Source organism: Sparus aurata, chromosome 16, assembly GCF_900880675.1.
Source record: "Sparus aurata chromosome 16, fSpaAur1.1, whole genome shotgun sequence".
Taxonomy (NCBI): domain Eukaryota; kingdom Metazoa; phylum Chordata; class Actinopteri; order Spariformes; family Sparidae; genus Sparus; species Sparus aurata.
The window spans coordinates 6071546-6091550 of NC_044202.1; the positions used below are offsets into that span (position 1 = coordinate 6071546).

The 20005-nt window shown below is 46.0% G+C and overlaps 1 protein-coding gene across 4 annotated transcripts; it reads left to right on the forward strand.

Annotated features, from left to right (window-relative positions):
- The first annotated feature begins 45 nt into the window (after window positions 1–45).
- hivep2b (HIVEP zinc finger 2b) lies at window positions 46–19332 on the forward strand. Of its 4 annotated transcripts, XM_030391882.1 has the most exons (8): window positions 4917–5294; window positions 5403–5637; window positions 8232–12205; window positions 13473–13630; window positions 13779–13954; window positions 14485–14583; window positions 14668–15455; window positions 16510–16917. In XM_030391882.1, exons 3-8 carry the CDS (start codon window positions 8336–8338, stop codon window positions 16915–16917), a joined length of 5499 nt encoding a protein of 1832 aa, XP_030247742.1. In that variant the 5' UTR covers window positions 4917–5294; window positions 5403–5637; window positions 8232–8335. The 4 variants fall into 4 exon arrangements, with proteins under 4 accessions (XP_030247743.1, XP_030247742.1, XP_030247741.1 ...); XM_030391883.1 differs by lacking the exons at window positions 4917–5294; window positions 5403–5637 and adding an exon at window positions 46–178; XM_030391881.1 differs by lacking the exon at window positions 5403–5637 and having other exon boundaries at window positions 4921–5294.
- Window positions 19333–20005: the final 673 nt, after the last annotated feature.

A 20005-nucleotide genomic window follows, 5' to 3' on the forward strand; every position in this document is an offset into this window, starting at 1 on the left:
CTGCTGGACACACCTGGAACAACATCCCCTCAGCTGTACTGGACATTTTAAAAAAAGCACGCTGACGGCGCAAAACTGATCTGTACGGCGTCTTGCTGTGCACAGCGGAGCGGGGACAGCGACACTTCTCCTTCGTGCACCGGAGAGATGAGCACGTGTCCAGGTGTCACGCTGACAGGTGAGCCCGCTTCATGTGTGTGTGTGTGTGTTTGTGTTCCTCCACCACGGCGAGCCGCGCGCCTGTCACCTAAGATGGTGAGCCCGGTGCAGGGCAGATCTCTGTGTTGTGTCTGCTCTCTGCTGCACGCCTTTAAGGTGGGAGGTCCCTGCTCTGCAAATGTTCCATGACGTGCAGATGGGGGGTTCACAGGGGGTTCTTCTCACGTCCGGGCACTTCGACAGGCTATCCCCGCAGCCTGGACCCGCACATGACAGCTGATCCCCCCCCCCCCCCCCCGAATAACAACAACAGAGAGGTGTGAGGGGGGAGGCTGGGCATATCATCACATAGGTTCAAGAAGCTGGTGCTGTCCTTAAGGAAACACTGAGTCAAGACAGAACAGGCAACTGGATCAGTACATTTTCTACTGAGTGGCTGCAGTTAATTATCATACTCTCGATCAATCGATTAACATTTTCACTATAACATTTTTTAAAAATGGTCAAATTGCTTGACTAAGAGGCCTAAATTCAAAGACACTTAGCTATTTGTCGCTTTGTATGAAGATTTCTGCGATAAACTTTACATAGGAGGTATAAAGTCCTGACAAGAAGCTTATTATCATAAATTAAAGTTAATGATGTTTATTTGTTTTTTGTGTATTTGACAGGAATAGCTTCTTAGATGTACATAGACAGCATCTATGTTGTTAAAATTAAGCCTGTAGGATAACAAAACAGTCACAAACAAACAAACAAACATTCACATTTCAGTCGCTAGAACTAATGTTAATTTGTGGCATTTTTAACTTAAAGGGTAATTCCACCAATTCAAGAGTTGTGGAGTTCTGCTGTAACCGTGAAAAAAGTAGTATGAAGCCTTTTGTGGCTCCGTAGGAAGCTGCATGTAATCTCATAAACTGCCTCTAGTGATGTCACTCAGTGGCTAAGTTGCATTGTGGGTAATGTAGGCACCACTTTTTTTTTACAAAAGCAGTCCACTGGTTCTCATTGCACTCCTATAACACTGATCGACGATCACAATCAATACAGCGGAACCAGCGATGTCGCGCTTATCACGCAACTCGTGCTTCTTCCTTTTCAAAACCTGACGCCTACATTACCCACAATGCAGCTTAGCCACCGAGTGACATCACTGGAGCGAGTTGTAAGATTACATGCAGCTTCCTCAAAAGTGGAGGAGTTACCCTTTAAACTATTGATCAGTTATCAAGCTTTATTGATTGTTCCTTTCAGTTTTTTCCTCAGCTGTAATACATATTGTAGTTTTATTTCTGATCGTCTGTTTATTCTCTCTGTATTGATCTCCACTCTGACGTCTGATCACATATGGATGCGCTCGTTCCCCCCCCCGACTCCCCTCGTCTCTCCTGCGCTCATATCTGCAGTCTCGCTCGCTGTAATCTTTTTGGTGGTAATTATATATGTAGACAGGAAACTGGGAGAAAAAAAAAAAAAAAAAAAAAAGAAAGAAAGAAAGAAAGAAAAAAAAACTGCTACAGACGTTGGCGCGGTTGCCATGGAAACACACAATCATGTCAGATTATTTTCAGGTACTGCCGCTGTGATAATGGCATCAAGGCACGACCGGTTCGAGGCGCTGATGGATGAATGAGGGTGGTGTTTTTTATTTTTTTATTTTTTAATTGATCGATAGGTGAAGCAGCTTTGATGAATTATGGGATTTGGGGGGATTTTATTGGTGTTTGTATCAGCTGGATCAAGTGGATACCTCAGTCAGCCATATGACCGGCCACTACATCCAGCATGGAGCAAAACCTCATTCCTTCCATTCATAAACATTCCTCCCCGACCTCCATCCACCACCACCACCTCCCTCTCTCTCTGTTGCCCCCACCCCTCTAATATCAGTAAGAGGCCTGCTCACAGTCGGGTGTGGTATTCAATCACATGCAATTTTGTGGCAGATTTGAGCCGGTCAGCAGAGAGCAGCGGTGAACAGAGTGTAGCTTTTAGATAGTGGAAATGCCAAGCAGTGTGTGGAACATCCTGGGGGACAGACCATTATATTTATAGAGATGGGCGACTTGACCTTCACTGCACATTGAGTATCAGCCATTTTAGTGCCGCTCCTCTAGATACTGAATACAGCATAATGGATCTCAGCTGCAGTGCAGTTAGTTAGCTTCAACTTCATCTTCGGCTTGTTAGGGGCGATATCTAATAATAGCTCCCTGCAATTCCATACTGTGGAGGGGCTCTGTCAATACACAGCCTCTGCATTCACTGCTCCTCCGGCACACGGCGAGTCCGAGCCCTCCGAGGGGGGAATGCTCTGTGAAATTACCAGTTTTGCAACGCAAGGGAAATAAAGGCTTTCCGCCGTTCGCTCCGTTCGGAATCCGTGCGCCCGGGAGGTGAAGTTCAGCTATAAGTCGTTACATAAGTGTAAAGCCTTTGTTTCTGGCCGTGTGAGCTTTATGTTTGGAGTGAGATATGCCTCCGCTATAGCCCAAAGCCAAGGACTCCTATTCATAGAGGCGCCCAGTTGTTCTCACCCAATGGCACAGCGTGAAACTGAGCAGGATGGTCAAAGCGGGTGAAGTATTTATAGGTGTGTGAATTATATTGTGCTGAAAGGCCAGAGTTTCACACAAATGGCCCCGAGGGGCTGGAGATCAGATGTGCATTCGAATCAGGGGGGGAGACCCAGTTCGTTGTGCTCAGCCTCCAAACTAAATATGATGGAAATGGATTTTGATTAAGATAGACCGGCACGTAATCAACCATCACTTCATATTAAAACTCAATTCAGCGGTTCGTCGTGTGTTCTACCTGTGGCTGGTGCAGGTGGAGCTCTGACTGTTAAGGTAGTCTGGTTTAGAGCTGCATTCAGGAGTTTAAAGTTGAGTAAAAACTTCGACCCTGCCGTCTGAAATGCTTCTTAGATGGAGTCAAAACAAAATACAAACGGAAACGCTCAGATGTGATTGTCACGACTAGACCAACTGTTGAGAGGGGAAGTAACACTTTCTTCCTCTTACGGATGGAGCGTTGGATTCATAAACGAGAAAACACATCTTTGCTCGATGAAACGCGCTCGTTTGTGTCACGCTTCGTGTCAAACTTTTGATTAAAACGACTCCCTGTTGCATTACCGTTGGCGCCGTAGTCGCATAGACGGTTTTACTTGCGCTACATTTTAGTATTTACTATTATTCTGTGTGTTTAGCTTGCGGCGACAGTCGCTCGTCTTTGGAAAACGTTACACAGTCTTGCTTTATCATGTAAAAAGCAATTTAAACCTGTGGATGGTCAAAGTGGAGCTTGATACAGCACATCAGGCCTGTTCAGCTGCTTTTTTAGAAGGGCCAGATTTGAAATAAAGTCCCATGGGGCTGGAGTTTACATTCCCGATTCACAGTCTGTTTGTTTCTCCACTGCGTTCATAAGATTTTACTGTTGAAAGAGAAATATTATACAAAAAAAAAAATAATGCACAACATTTGTAACTCCGTGATTTGGACATAAATAATTCGAGATCTCAAGAAATAATACAGTATGCTTGACCCATGACCGCATAGGGCTCCCATATTAAATACATATACAACTAATGAATGGGCTTATCATTCATATTTAGATTCAGACAACTTAATTGATCCCGAAGAGGGCAAGAGAGAGAGCGAGAGAGCTGAGGTTCAGTAAATAACTTATTACAATAATCAAGCTGTTGACAAAATAAACAAGGGGCTGTAACAAAAAGAGATAACAATTTTAGGAGAGTTACACAATTTTTATCACTCAAAAATGTCTGAAAAGCGAAGTAAATGAAGTACAAACACCTCAAAATGGCACTTACACCCCAAATCTATGTGTTGCTTGTCGAGGTGAAGTTTCCTCTGATATAACTTGTTGATCGGGAATCACCACAGGCGGCTGACCTCATGATCCCACTGACACTGTGACAGGCCGTTACACGTAAAGGCGACGAGAAAAAAAAAGGCAAAACTGAGACTACACCAGCGCCAGACGTCTTATTCCTTCCTCAATGAGGTAATTAGTCTCAGCTTCAAATATAACACATCTGCATTTGCCTGAGGAGAGTTAAACAATACAGTCTGTGGCTTTTACAAAACACGTCTCATTAAACGGGTCTTCATGGAATCACGCAACAAAGAAAAGTGTTCATCGGGAAGATCTCCAGAAGTTGACGTGGGAGCCGTAATGGCATCGTGTCACACTGAACTCGTACATCTGATTCACAGGATGAGCTCTGCAGCTGCACATAATCTGCAGCATTGTCCTAGTTTTTTTCTCCCGTGTTAATGACACCCCTCATCACGACTCTCTCCATTCACAAAGCAAAATCCTGTCGTGACGGGAAGAAAACTGGCTCTGAGCAGGCTGTGGGTGTCTCAGAATTCGGCGAACATGTCTAATTTCTGCAGCCTCCTCGCAGCACCGCCACATGCCGCCTTTTCATTGAGCTCCTCTCGATGTATAAAACTGAATAGGATCACTCCGTAGGAAATGTATATTCAGAGCGGCTGCACCGTGTGATTAGCGTCTTTCAAGGCGCTTGTCACTTTGCTTATGCTCACATTCTCTGTCCGGCCGGTTTATATATATCATTATAGTTCTCGAAACGTGTCTACCTGAATGAACCGCGCGCAGAATCGGGCTGGAATGGATAAACGAGCGAATCTTTGGGGGATGAATGAAGCTTTTCTGGAAAAGGTGATGTTTAGCTCCCTGCATCATGATATCTGACTCCCCCACTCTCTCTCTCTGTGTGTGTGTGTGTGTGTGTAGTGTGTGAGGCAGCTGCTGCTGTGCTTTGAAACACAGCGAGAGAGAGGAAAAGCGTCCTTAAATGTGGGCTGTTGTGTAATCCCTCCCAGGGCCCCTTTGCTATTTTTGTGCCTGGGTCCGCACGTCACGGTTGGGTATTTTCTCTGGTGACTAGCTCGCATCAATAGATCTTCTAATGTACACCCAGTCAGGCAGCAGCTTCATGACTGATGGGACTTTACCTTGCTAATTTATTTCATTATTGTTGCCCAGACATGAGGAGAATGGGGAAACGGACTATGCAGCGTGAGGAATGTCACATGTGACTGTGGATATGGGACAGGGGACTATTCAAATGTCAGGTTTGTATGAGGATTATATTTGATATGTGAATGTCAGCCGAGGCTTTTTTTTTTTTTTTTTGCCCCCCTTCCCATCAGACCTTGTGCTTTATGTCATTCTGATCACAGAGAGAGCTGTTGATTCATCCTGCATGCTATGTGAGACCGCCACAGAGGATTTTCACCATCCAGCCCCTCCGAAGCCGGTCATGATATTTATGGATTTGTTGTCAGGCGTGCGGCTTCATGCCTGTTCTGTTCCCTTTAATGGCCAACTTAGCCTCTAATGATGTAATGCAGCGGCATAACGATGCTCTCCACAGCCAAGCATTCGTTTGCCCATTGTCCTCTCTCGAAAAAAAAGGTATGTGTTGCTTTTTCACACGGATCTCTCCGTCGGATATATTTCTCCATCCATCCATGCGGACATACTGTAACATCATCAGCCCACAGTCGTCCTGACACACACCTACTGCCGCCCACCTGCCTCCTGTTGTTGCACGTCATTGCTTGCTGTGTCATATATTTTCGTAAAGGTTACAGCTTGTTGCCGGGAGCGAGAGAAATGTGCGGTGTAGAAAAAGGGGGGGTCTCGCCGCTACGAGAAAGTCTGCCGAGAGACTTGTCAGGGAGCCTCTGAATGTGTCCCTCGCTCTCTTGTCGGGCTCCGTTCAAAGGTATGCATTGTTTCTGAGGGTCTTATCTGGCTGTCACTCTGCACCCATATTCCCCGTCCCTCCTCTCGCAGCTCACAGAGGATGGAAACTAAGCAATGAGGTCAGATCGACCTTGAAAGGGAGCTCCCTCCCAGGCCTCTGAATTTTTGTTACCCCCCCGAGGCACCCAACTTAGTTTACCTCCGTAAGCCTCCCCTCTGAATCATGGATCATTCCGGTTTGAGGCAGCCCTTCATATGCCTTCATTATATCTCCTCTAAGAAGGAGCCTTCAGTGAGCATTTTCAAGAAAACACACACACACACACACACAAATGGGAGATTATCATCCGCACAGCTGCTTTCAAGCATCTCCTGGCATCTCGAGTCACCTTGGCTCCGTATCCTCTGGTTTGTGCCTGAGGAGTGTGCGGTGTGCTAACAAAGAAAGAGAGGGAGTGAGAGGAAGAGAGTCGGAGGATGTCCTAATTAAGGGGAACTCAGAGGGTTTGAACCAGATAATCTTACATAACCTCGTTAGGGAGGACACAGCATTTGATACTGAGAAGATGGAAATGACGTGCCCTCAGAGACATGTCCCCATGGCCCCGAGCAATTCACTTTAACCATGATGATGATGGTGATGGTGATGGTGATGGGTCCGGCATGTGTATGTGCGGGACGGTATGTGGTTCCCCCTGCAGCTCGGCGTGGAGACCACGACAGTAGTGTGACACAGGGAGGCTAATCCCGCGTGAAAAGAGGGAACTTCAGGATGTGTCGATGTGAGCCGAGCAGAATATGTTGTTGTTGTTCGCCGCAGGTAGACTCATCGCACTTCATCACCCATCATCTGACACCTGTGTGTGCTGGCATGCATCAACACACACACGCACACACACCATACTTTGTCTTTGTCTTCCCTGACATTATCTTCTGCGGGGCTCTGAGTATTAGCATCCACTGACATGTATATATATTTTTTGATGGGCTACAATGTTGGCAAAAGCGGTGTAATATTGATATGTTAATTCTGGGATGTACGATGGAGGAAGGCTCTGGGTGGTTTTATTGTGGACAGTGTTGATATCGTGTCAAAATATTAGAAAGTCAGCTGAACGAAGCACATTCAAAACATTTTCTGGCCACAAATGTATTGAAGTGTCAGAAGCACAAGTAGATGTAAATCACACGTGTTGACAGATCACCCGAATGTTTTTATTGGACGGCTATAAAATAAACTAACCTAAAAGTACACAACTCGTTTTATTTGTTTTGTTGTTTTCTTCTATTTAGATTCATCATATTTGATTTATTCATTCACTTTTTTCTTTTTAATGCGACTTAGTTTGAGGTTAGTCAATATAACTGTCTAACACAACTTGTACACATTTCATATCATTGGCTTGCTTGGGAAAAATGTAACAATGCGGTTTTTTTCCATTTACTGACATTCTTCTTCAAAATAAGACACACTGTTCATGCTCCTGTTCTTATTAAGGCGAAGCCCAAGGGGGGATTTGTACTCCTGTAGTCTTCTCTCACGTCTGTATCCCTAACAGAGGAGATACTCTGGCTGTGATGTTAGGATTCAAACTGCAAGTTCGCCAGCAAAATAAGTTGTCAAATAAATGTAGTGAGTGACAAGTACAATATTTCCCTCCAAATTGTAGTGAGAGGAACTATAAAGTAACGAAACATGTAAATACTCATTTCCCTTTTCTTTTTACCTCTTACATCTCATCACTGATTGAGGATATTTCACAGCTAAGCCAACAGTTTTAACAGTGTTAATAAAAAGTTGTCAGCCCCACGGTTCAACTCATATACACGTATTTGTGCATATATTCAAACTATATTCAAATTAAAGTGACCTGGCTCTGTGATGAACGTAAATGTCTACGACCCTTCACGACACACGCGCTACGGTAAAAAAGCTTGTGCCCTAAATACCTGCACACGTCTACGTACGTTCACACGGCTTCAGCAGAATTTGGGGCACCTGCCAGGCTTGACTTGACGCACCTTTGGGTGTGTTTTTAGTGGCTGGTAAAGAGAAAATATATTTTCCATTCCTGCTGCGATGGAGCTCATTATGACTTTTATGCACCGATTTTATTAGGAGGACTTCTAGGAAACACTTGACGAGCTCTCCCACTCTCAATGAGTCAGTTTAAAAAATGAAATCTATTCACTTTTTTCACATTTTTTTCCACTCGGTGAACCTCCCGTGCGTCTGAATGCTGTCCTGTTTTATTCATATCCCAGTTGTCTAACTGTCCGTTCTGTCTGATTTCTTTCAGGTGACCCTTCCCTGCAATCACTTCACACGTATGTTAACATCACTACAGTTACATAACAGATAGTGTCCTTGAAAATCGATCCCAAAGAGAGTGACATTGGATTCATGGAGTCACTTGAAACTACTGCAGGGGTGAAAAGCTCCGCTGAGGGTCAGGACAGAAATGTTGCCCAGAAAAAATGCACCTCGGAGGCAGCGCAGACTAAAAGGAGTCCGTCGGTCGAACTGGAAGGAAAGGGGTGGCAGCAACAACTGCAAGACAGTCAGAGCAGAGACACGGGTGGTTTCACAGAAATGTCTGACTCAGGGAAATCACTGCAATTAGAAGATCAGCACTCCCAAATCCAGTCAACAAGCCATCAAGACTACGAGGTGTCTTCGCATTCACTACAGCCCACGAAACAGATTCCCACTGGCAGACAGAAAGCCGTCGGTCACTTGGTCTCGGCGCAGTCCCCGGGACCCGCGTCTCACAGGAAGTCCACCGCTTCACCTGAAGTCCAACAACAGTGCTCCCATTCAGGGATGGATCCGCTGTCAGAGACTGTGTGCAAGGTGGAGCAGAAACCACAAAAGCCTGGCAAGTATGTTTGTGATTATTGTGGCAGGGCATGTGCCAAACCGAGCGTGCTGAAGAAACACATTCGCTCACACACCGGGGAGCGGCCCTACCCGTGCGTCCCCTGCGGATTCTCCTTTAAAACCAAGAGTAATTTATACAAACACAGAAAGTCTCATGCTCACTCCGTCAAAGCTGGAACGGTGCCACTCTCAGAACTTGGTTCTTACAATGCCAATGCAGACCAGGGGTCTTTTGAAGGGGAAGGAGAGCTATTCTCTGATGCTGAGCAAAGCACGGACACGGACGAGGACACTCTTAACGACCCGCTGCTGCTGCTGGACTCTCCAGTGGAGGGATCAGATAACACTGCTGTAAAAGTACTAAATCTCATTGCTCAGAAAAAGGGAGCCACGTCGATGTCAGCTCAGGATGGTTCATCCCAGCCCCAGGAAATCAATGCACCTCCCGCTGCTGCTGCCGAGGCTAGCCGTGCAATCCAATCTTGCACGATCAAACAGAGGCTTGCACTTCGGCTGTCTGAAAAAAGGAGCAGCGACTCCGACCACAATCTGTCCCTCCCGAGTCAGTCGAGCAAGGGCAGCACGGACTCTGGCTACTTCTCGCGCTCCGAGAGCACCGAGCACCAGACCGGCCCTCCGAACACCAACGCCAAGTCCTATCAAGAAATTATGTTTGGGAAGTGTTACAGGCCGAGTCCGAAGCAGACAGCCGCTTTCGTGGCTTGCAGCGCGGACGCGACTGAGTACACTGGGAGGCGCTCGGAGAAAGGTGTCTCTCGGGTGTTTACCCAGGAAAAAGACACGGTGGAGTCAATCAGAATAAACACAAAGTCATTCACGAGGGAGGAGGTAAAGGAACCCATGTTAGACGCTGGCTCTGATTTGGGGCCTCTGATCCGAAGCAACTCAATGCCGACGTCCTCGGCAGCGTGTCTGACTATGCCTCAGGCCCTCAGAGGCAGCCACTCGTTCGATGAGAGAACAAGCACCGGGGGCATGAGGAGGCTCAGGCGGCAAGCTGCTTTCGAACTCTCGGCACATGACGGCCACGCAGACACCGACAGCCATGGAAAGATGAGCGAGAGTGGCACATCACCCTCAGGATTGGAAATGGAAAATTACCCCTCCGCGGCGGCTAACATGAGCCATCAGAGACACGCGATGGAACTGGCGACGCGGAAGCGTCGGAAAGAGAAGAGGGAAGAGGAGGATTTGCAAGGTCAATACGAGGTCCATCATGAACAGTGCGAGGAAATGTTTGATTCAAATAAGGACTTTGATGCAAAACAGGCCGCGGCCGGAATCATGGCGTTGGGAAAAGGACATCCTTCGGGTGTGCTGGCGCAGATGGACAGGTGCGACATGGACATATCAGTGAGCCTTGAAATGTCCGGCCGAAAAACTCTGGGGAATGTAATTTCTGTCATCCAGCACACAAACTCGTTAAACAGGCCTCACTCGGAACAGTCAGATTCATACAAGTATCACGGGCAGAGACAGGAAAGCGTTTCTTCATTTCAAGCTATGGAGGCAAGCGATTCATACGAGATGGAACGGAATGACAGCAGGCTGAGGCAGTCGTTTCAAATGGGCCCCAAACTTGTGCGGCAGCCCAACATACAGGTCCCAGAAATCAGGGTGACGGTGGAGCCCGACAGTCCGGAAAAAGCTCCGGAGGTGCAGGCGAAGGAGCCAGAGAAGCACGTGGAGGAGTTTCAGTGGCCTCAGAGGAGCGAAACTTTAGCACAATTCCCTCCAGAAAAGCTCCCTCCAAAGAAGAAAAGGCTACGCTTAGCTGATATCGAGCACTCCTCTGGCGAATCTAGTTTCGAGTCGGCCTGCACCAGCCTCTCCCGCAGCCCGAGCCAAGACAGCAACTTATCTTACAGCTCCACCTTCTCTTTTGACAGAGAGGAGAGCTTGAAGTCAGTCTCTCCGGCGAGGCAGGATGAGTTTGGCAAACCGCTCGAGCTCCTCGCCGTGCCAGGCAGCGGGCACTCCCTCTCTGTGCTCAACCAGCGTCAACAACATGAAATGAGACGCTCCTCCTCGGAGCAGGCGCCGTGCAACTTGCGCAAGGAGTTCCCAGAGGTACGCAGCATATCATTTGACTATGGCAGTCTTTCTCCCACGTCCAAAGTTAGACACGTGGACATCAGCGCAGGCCACTCGGCTGCGAGGGAGAGAAGGAGGGGAAACTTGGTGCGACAGGAGTCACTGAATATGGACGCCGAGGTAACACAAGTCCCGTCGCAAGTGTTTCCGCAGTACCTCAGCAGCGCCTCCCCTCCATTCACAGCAGTTGCCGCTCTGCCGCAGACTTTGCCAATATTCTCCGCCGGGAATACATTTCCACAGCTGTCACACCCGAGCCTGTTAGTCCCTGTAAGAATACAGACTCACGTGCCATCCTACGGCAGTATCACGTACACTTCAGTATCGCAGATTTTCGACAATCAGTACGACAGTATTGGCTCCAACTCAGCCACCTCTCAGAATCAAACCTCACGTCTGTCTGGAAATGTTGACGCGTATGCCCGGCCGCCTTCGATGCAGACCATCAGCGTCGAAGCCCTTGACCTGTCATCGGCTAAGCTCAAGACAGGCATCCCTCTCTCCCTGACCTCCAGAACCATCTCGACCACAAACGCGTCGAGCGGCGGCACTAACAAACGGATGCTCTCCCCGGCCAGCAGCCTGGACCTTTTCATGGAGGTCAAGCAGCAAAAACGTGTGAAAGAGGAGAGAATGTTTGGGCAGATCGTAGAGGAGCTGAGCGCTGTGGAGCTGGGAAAAAGTCATTTGAGTGAGGAGAAGGGGCACGGGTCAGAGATGCAGGGCGCATCCACACCTCACGCTCAGGATGACTCACGCAGGAGTACATTTATCACACTTCAGCAGAAAGCGTCCGAGGCCTCCGACCACGGATTTGAGTCGGCTATGGATAGCAGCTCCCTGGAAAGCAGCTCTCCTCCCTACTCCGTGATATCAGCCAGCGAAGTGAAAGAAGTTGGCACGGAGAAACGGGCGCAGATGGATATGGTGGCACAGCTGGTTAACAGTCAAGACATCCTGATCTCAGACGCCGAGCATTCAAAGCTGTTATCTCAGTTTCCAAGTCTTCGCACGACGACAGGTGTGAGCTGGTGTTATCTCAACTACACCAAGCCGAGCTGCTCCCACAGCAACGCCCCTTTCTTCTCCGTGTACGCCACCTGGTGTGTGAGTTCCCACAACCCGAACCCGCTCGAGCTGAGCACCAGCTCCGCTCTGGCTCTGCTGCGGTCCAAACAGAGGGGAGACAAGGTCATGTACACCGTGGCCGCCATGTGTCAGCCTGGCACCGGGAAGCTGGTTTCATCCCTGATCCTGTGGAGGCAGACCATGGAGCAGGTGAGAAAACGAGCACTGCACTGTTTAAAAAGCATACTCCTAAAGTTAAGTTCACCGAAAAAAAACCTCTCGCTCCCATGTCGGTGGAAAAATCGGTAGATGTTTTCTTGTCCATGAAAACGTTGTCAGGAGCTTCGCAGCAAAACAGTGTTGCAGAATTCTCCTCATCTACTGAAGGGTCTAGTTTCAAAACCTTAAAAAAAGAAGAAAAAAAAAGTAGAAAACCAACATTTACAGGCTCCATACAGCTCGCCAAAGGTCCAAATGTATTTAAGAAGACATGATTTACACCCTTGACGTCGACCCACTTTAAACAGGGTGCGTGTTAATGCAGCTGCAGTGAAACATTTGGCTGACAAAAGGGTGTAAATAACGTATATTCAACTTAATTTGGGATCTAGTGGCCTCTGGAAACTTGGATTACGCCAAACGAGCTGTGATGGAGCCATTTTAACATTGTTTTTGCTTGCTCACTTTTTCACACTTGTTCACTTCAGGTGTTTTTAGCAGAATGCTGCAACACTGTTTTTGTTGCGAAGCCCCAGAAAATGTTTTGTGGACTTCAAAATGTTCCATCTGCGAGGGGATCAGCGGATAATGACGGCACATTTTTCATTTTTGGCTTAACCTTAAGTTTGAACCCTCATAAGAACATTTTGTCATTTATGACATATTGAGCAGGTCTCACAAATATCACCATTACATATAAAGAAACTACAGTTGTTAAGTAAAAACACACTATGAAGTACTCTGCGTATGTCACTAAGAGATAACAGTTCTGAAATGCAGAAAGTTTAAACGACCTCAGTGACCAGAAAATGGCAAACGACACACTTCAGATCTTTTGGCAGAGGCGGCAGCAACTATTGGCAAGTATCTGGAAATATTTTTTTTTCCTGCTTCTAGCTGTGATTTTCTGAGCTTTGATCCCTCACTTGCTCGGTTGGCAGCGAAAAACACCAGACACCCAAGTTCAATTCAAGTGACTGTCATGTACCTTGGCACTGGAGGGCTGTTAAAATGTACATATTATGACATTATTCATTCCCAAGTAAGATTTTCTAAAGTAAAAACAAGAAATCATTAAAATCTGAGTTATCTGTCCTTAATTTTTCCTCAGCAGCAGCATCAGCAGCATAATTCATGTTTGCCAAACATGCTGTGTAACGCCACGTGTGACACACAATACTGGGAGCGTCGCGTTACCTCGTCGATAAGGTGTCCACTTAAAATGGATGTTAACAAAATGTTTGATCATCTAATTCAGCTGCAGAGGAAACCGGAGCCCAAAGAGTTGGACATCAGCTACGGGAAGAAGGCGAAAGACGTCGGCTGCCGGGTGAAAACGGCCAAGGAGGAGTGGAAAGAGAGGGAGGCCCCCACAACCCAGACAGTGCCAACGCGTATTAAGATATTCGAGGGCGGGTCAGTCAAAGATATTAGCTATCATAACACTTGTCATTTCTGCTGACAGCAAGCACAGCGGCTATATTAGGATGTCAAGCGCAGCCGCTATCCATCTGCATGTGCTCTTTTTACCGTTACTCATTGGAATGCCGCGTCTGTCTCTCAGGTACAAGTCCAACGAAGACTACGTGTACGTCAGAGGTCGAGGACGGGGGAAGTACATCTGTGAGGAGTGCGGTATTCGCTGCAAGAAGCCGAGCATGCTGAAGAAACACATCAGGACCCACACGGACGTGAGACCCTACATCTGCAGAGTCTGCAACTTCGCTTTCAAGACCAAAGGCGAGCGCGCTGCTCACAGTTTATATTTAAAAACACGCGCAAGATTCATATCAGTGTTTCCTGTAATCTGTTAGTGTGTGTCAGGTTTTAAAAATACCACTTTGCAGCGCAAGCAAACGCTAGTTTTTGATGCTATTTAGAGGTACTATGGTGCAATATCAGCAGCTTTGTCTCCTCATTTTTCTCCTCGCTGTCTTTATTTCTCAGTTTCCTCTCGTAGTAGAAAAAAGTGGGTGTGGGGGTATGCAATTTGGGTTAGGAGAGATGCTGATCGTGATCTATGTTGTGTAGTGGGCCAAAGTTTTGTTTTGCGAGCTCACAGCTTCCCCGATCTCTGACCGCCAATATCTAATCAGTTTATCCTCGAGTCCAAGTGGGCATTAGTGCCAAATTTGAAGAAATCAAGGTGTTCTTGAGTAAACAAGAACGGGACGGAGGGGCGGACGGACAACCTGAAAACATGATGCTTCCTCGGCGGTTGTCACAGGCGCAGGAGCATAAAAACGGTGACGTATTTCTTTGTTTTGCAGGAAACCTGACTAAACATATGAAGTCAAAGGCACACATGAAGAAATGTCTTGAGCTGGGAGTGTCAGTGTCGATGGACGAGGCGGAGATGCACGAACATGGTAAGACGCTGATGTATATGTAATGTTCTTGAACACAAAGCAGAAGAAAATCCAACTAAACTGATGTGTTTGTTTTTATTAAAGTGGACGACACTCAACAAGAGTCCAAGACAGAGGTGGTGGTCCCGACCAAACACCAGTTCTCGGACGCAGATGACTCTGACGGCATGGACGAAGATGTCGACGAAATTGACGAGGACGACGAGGAGGACGACGAATACGAGGGCGACTCCACTCCAAAGTTGCGCTCGAGAAGCACGAGTCCTCAGCCGGTTGGGATTACATCTCTGTCCGTCACAGCCACCGCAGCGATCCACGGCTATTCGCTCACCTCTCTGCCCGACACCGACGTCCGCCCGCAGTCGTCTGTCAGGCGGACGGGCTCGGATCATCGTCCCGTCCTTGCAACAGACCAGCGAGAGAAGTCCGTGGATGAAGACTCTTTGACTATGTTGTCTCCAGAACAGACCAGCTTCCTGTTTGATCCCTACTCTTCTTGTCTGCTCTCTCCTGGTTGGGAGTCTCCCATCAGGGAGCCCTCCCCGTCACGGTTGCGTTACCCATCCCCGAGGCGAGAACTCTCCCCTCGAGGTCGGTCCTCTCCCAGATGGGATACCTCCCCGCTGAGGCCCGGCTCGCCCGGCTTCACGCCCATTCAGCACCTCTCCCCGGCCTCGATCGAACGACCCATGTCTCCTGGAACGGAGCTGGCCGGGAAGCGGGAGTCTTCGGTCCGAGGCCGGCAGAGGGTCGTGCTGAGGGCAGTCTCACCACGCAGAGGCTCTCACCAACACAAAGGCAGCGGTGATAAAACCAGACACCAGGCGAAGATGGAGATGGCTCAACAACAAGCAGCCTTTGAAATGGAAATGGTATGTATCACCCAGGTCAACTGTACCGCTGCCAAACTGGGATTTAGTAACAAAGACTTGCTAACAGATTTGGATGATGTTTGGTGGAAAGTTAGACCGCTGGCAAAGGAACAAGTGATTTGGAGTTTTGGAACAGATTCGGAAATTTTAACACATCAAGACAGATTAGTTTGGAACATTTTTACTATTTTCTCATGAACTGATGACCGAAAAAAAAATAAAGTATCCTGTTTGTCTGTCACCGTCTATTTTTGATGTGGATCCAGAATAAAACATACTCAGCATTTTTATTTATTCAAATAAAAAAAACTAAAAGATGAGTCTGGTAATACAACAAGGACGGATTTGTCTACCACAGTTCCCAGGTGTTTCAGGAGGTTATTTAGCCTCTTCTTAAATATTTTGTATTTTGGCCTATTCTCTGAGAGTTCAGTCTTCAGTGGGAACAAAGCTGTGAGGTAACAAACTCATTGTTGGTTCTCGGTGTGGGAAAACACACCGATATGACAGAGTATCAATACACTGGCGCTGTCACTTCTTCATGCATCGTTGTGGTGTAAACTTCTGTGAGACTTAGTCGTATCCTTCCTTAAACTTTTTAAGTTCTCTGCTTTGTGGCAGTTCAGCCTTTCACCAGCTTATGCGGCTTTTATACATCGTTTCATCTCAGTTCATGTCAAATTTTGTAAAAGTGACACCGCAGTGGGGTGAATAAATATGTAATTCCGGCACGTTGATTTTTAGTTTCTTTAGTTAGATATTGGGACACATTGCAACTGAGTATTGCAGTGTCCTGATACTGTTGTTATCGTGAGAAACGTATCGTGAATCGTATCATATAGTGAATCTTTCATTTCATCTGTAGACGAAGATGTTGATTGGATTGTGCAGCCGTTGCGTGGACATATCTGTTCTCCGAATGCAGCCTTAAGTTTTTTTTTTTACTAAATAATGTTGTTTTCCTCACATTGCTGCAACTGTAATATATTTTCACATGAGAACTTATCCTGGCAGTGTTGAAGCTCCAGCTAACGCTGCCAATATGTCGTTTCAGGATCAAAGAAGCAGCTTGGCTTCCACTCTGCCTGGTGCTGCCAGTTCTCATCACCAGAACATCCTCAGCCACCTCCCTCTTCACTCCCAGCAGCAGGCCCACAGTTTGCTCCCCGTCGTTCCTGTCGGAGGGCTCCAGATGTTGCACTCCCCGCCTTCCTCCAGCGCTGATGTCACCCCCTCCTCGGCGCCAAGCCCCCAGAGCAGCGAGGGCCAGCGCTGCAGCAGCAGGGAGGGATCTGTCCACGGGCTGGAGACCGGAGGAGACGACATCAGAGGCCAGAGCCAGCCGTCCGCTCAGGAGAAAAGCCTCGACCCCGGCGTCAGGGACAGCAGACAGGAGGAGAGCGTCCAGACCTGCCTGAAAGCCATCGCCTCGTTGAAGATCACCACGGAGGACCCTCACTGAAACCCCCCCTTTTTTTTTTCTGTCTCCTTGATTTGCTCCAGGAACAGATGCCCCCTGCTCCGACCTTGTGGTCCCTCAGCCCTTTAGGCACATAACCTCATCTTTATCCCATTAGAGGCAATATACTAACACTTCCTCTGGTCTTGCACATGCTCCAGACAGCTCCTTTCTAAATCTGAGTGGAGATCAAACCTTCACAGTGAAGAAGAAAAAAACCCACCCTGTCTGATGTGCTCGTCTCTCCGGAGACTCTTCGAAATGATTGGATGAGCAGCGGGACGTCTCGCGAGGTGGAGAATCATTATTGGGTGCAGGTGCAATATGGAAAGATATTATGCTAATATGCCTTTTGTCTGACATAGTAGTTTGCGTACAATTGCACATAAATTATATTTATGGATTCTGTACAAATGTCCTTAACCTATACTCCTTCTTAGATGCATACAAACAGTGTATTTTACTGTATGTGTAATTTGAAAAATAGACTGTTGTTTAATGTAATCATATCAAGGTGTGATGCAGTAGTGCAGTAAATAAAGACTATTTATAAGGGGAAAAGTATGTGTATTATGAAACAGTCTGACCAAATTTTAAGTAGACGCTTCTTGTGCAGTTTGGTGCTTCGAATCAAGCGGCAAGGGTCTGTGCCTTTATTTTGCTTTTCATCATTTTCTGTTATCAGAAGGTTGTCGTTGAATAAGGATTGAAAAGAAAAAAAAATTGTCAAGGTACTCTGGAGTGAGGCGCGCGGCGGGAGATTTTTTAAACAAAAAGATTTTAAAAAGAAGCTTTTTTTTTTCTTTCTTTGCTCCGTCAGTTCTGCGCTGACGGACGGACGCAGCTTGATTTCACGCGAAACAATCTTAAAGAAAATGTTTCTTATGTTGCATTTTTTTCTTAATGTTGTGGTTTTTATCTTGGTAAAAATGCATGGGATTTGCTATTGCACAAAAATAGAGGAAGTTAATATGTAATTATGAATACTGTAAGATGTATTTATATATTAGAACGTGAGCACTTATTGATACTGGTAAATATTTGACTACTATTTATATGGTATATCTGTACTTATGCAGCAGTGATGCAGTTATGCAGTGAGCCACGCTGGCATTGCTTTTGATCTCATGTATTTGCTTTGATTAAACAGCTTTTTATTTCTTTTTTTCTCTCTCTTCTACAGATGACCATAAGCATTTTATGAGTTTTTACGATGCACTTTCATCCTTTTTCATCTTCTGATGTTTCACTGACTCGGTCAGAGGAAAAAACAGTGGGGGGGGGGGGGGAGTAAAAAACGTGTTATGTTCTCTTGTGGTTTTTGAAACATTCCAGTCGTTCTTTTTTCTTGATTTTTTTCACGTGTTTTCATTTTTTCGTGAAACATGTTGCACACAAATTCAAGGGGCTACGATGATCAGTCGATGGTGTGTTTTCTTGCATTTAAACTGGATAAATCAATATCACTTACTGTAAGTTATCCTAAAAGTAATGATGTTAACGGCGTGAGTTGGTTGACTATTACTGTGCTTCAGCTCAAAGTGTACAAGTAATCATTCGACCGATGCATTACTTCTTCTTCTCTGTACATATACGTGTATTTTTATGATTTAAACTATTTTTGCAGTGTTTGAATTCTGAAAAACTTTTTACGCAGACTGTTTATTGTCTCTTCGAGAGGTGAAATGTCTGCAGTTTGACGTAACAGAGGTTTAAACGAGGGCGGAGAAACGGCGCGGTGTTAATCGCTAACATCGCCGCGTCTCATCTTTTAAAAAAAAAGAAAAAAAAAAAGAGGAAAAGTGCATTCACATCTTCGAGTGGTTCTGTTGCCAGTTTGAGAACGGATTTCAACGTCAGAAGAAAAAAACACTTTGTTCACTCATGTTTACATAAAGAAATTTTTAAAGGTGCACTGCTTTAATTTTTGTGTTTTGGTTTTTTTTTCCCCCCCTATTTTTTTTTCTGGAGATGTATGTAGCTTTTGATTTATGTAATTTTTATTTGTCGTGGTTAAACGGTGCAGAACGCTCGTAAAAATGTGAAGGGAAACGTGAAGAAGCCTTTCGATTTTGCTTTTTGCATACAGTATGTATTCAGATTGTGTTTTGTTTCTATTGTGTATTCATATTTACTGAACTGCATTGTGCCTCTCATGTCTATGAAATTCCCTGTAAAACACACAGAGGACGAATCATTTTACCTCTCAGCTAAGATCTTTTTTTTTTTTTTTTTTTGAGGGGGGGGGGGGGAGAGAAACCTCAGTAGCCAATCGGTTTGTTCAGCTATTTGCATCAGATCTGGTTAGTCAGGACGGAGTGCCTCTTTTATGCTATTGGGGACTTTATTGTTTTGGTGCTCTACTTTTTCAGATTAAAATTCAAAAAATTGTTTTAAAAGAATATACTTCTAACCCAAGGATGTGTGTGTGTGTCGCAGACTTATTTCATGTTTTTGATGATTCAAAATGGCATCCGTGCCTTTTTAAAAAAAATGTTTTCCTTCCACCTGCGTAATTCACGGCTGTTTAAATCAAGAGCGCGCGAGGGAAGGTTTTCAGGTGAGATCATTCACCTTTTGTCTGGAGGGGGAACAAAAAAAAAACAAAAAAAAAAACAACCTTCCAGAGTGAAAAATTGGAGAGACTCCTACCAGTGACATCCTCTGGTGAAAAATTATCACTGCAGTCACAACATGGAACAAGAAAAAAAAAATAAATGAATGCTTCCAAAAATAGTTCTCACCTTGTGGATAATGTATTCAAACGTCTCCAGGTTGCATCGAATTCAGCAGAAACTCAGCTGCACACGTAACCGTGCAGCCGCTTGCTCTGCGCTGTGAGTAAATACTGCATGTGTTAAGCATATGTATTAAGCCGGGGAAATGACTGTGATCTTACAGCATATTATCTTCTCTGGGTCGGGGAGGAAGGTCTGCTCTAATTCTGGCCAATCAGAAAGACAGTTCTTTTTTTTTTTTCCCTCTCCCGCTCGGCGACTCGGCCTGTCAGGCCCATTTGTTAGAATAATTATACGGCTGTTAACAGCATCTCAGCTTAAAATAAAATTAGTGCTGCACTGGTGTAAAAGCA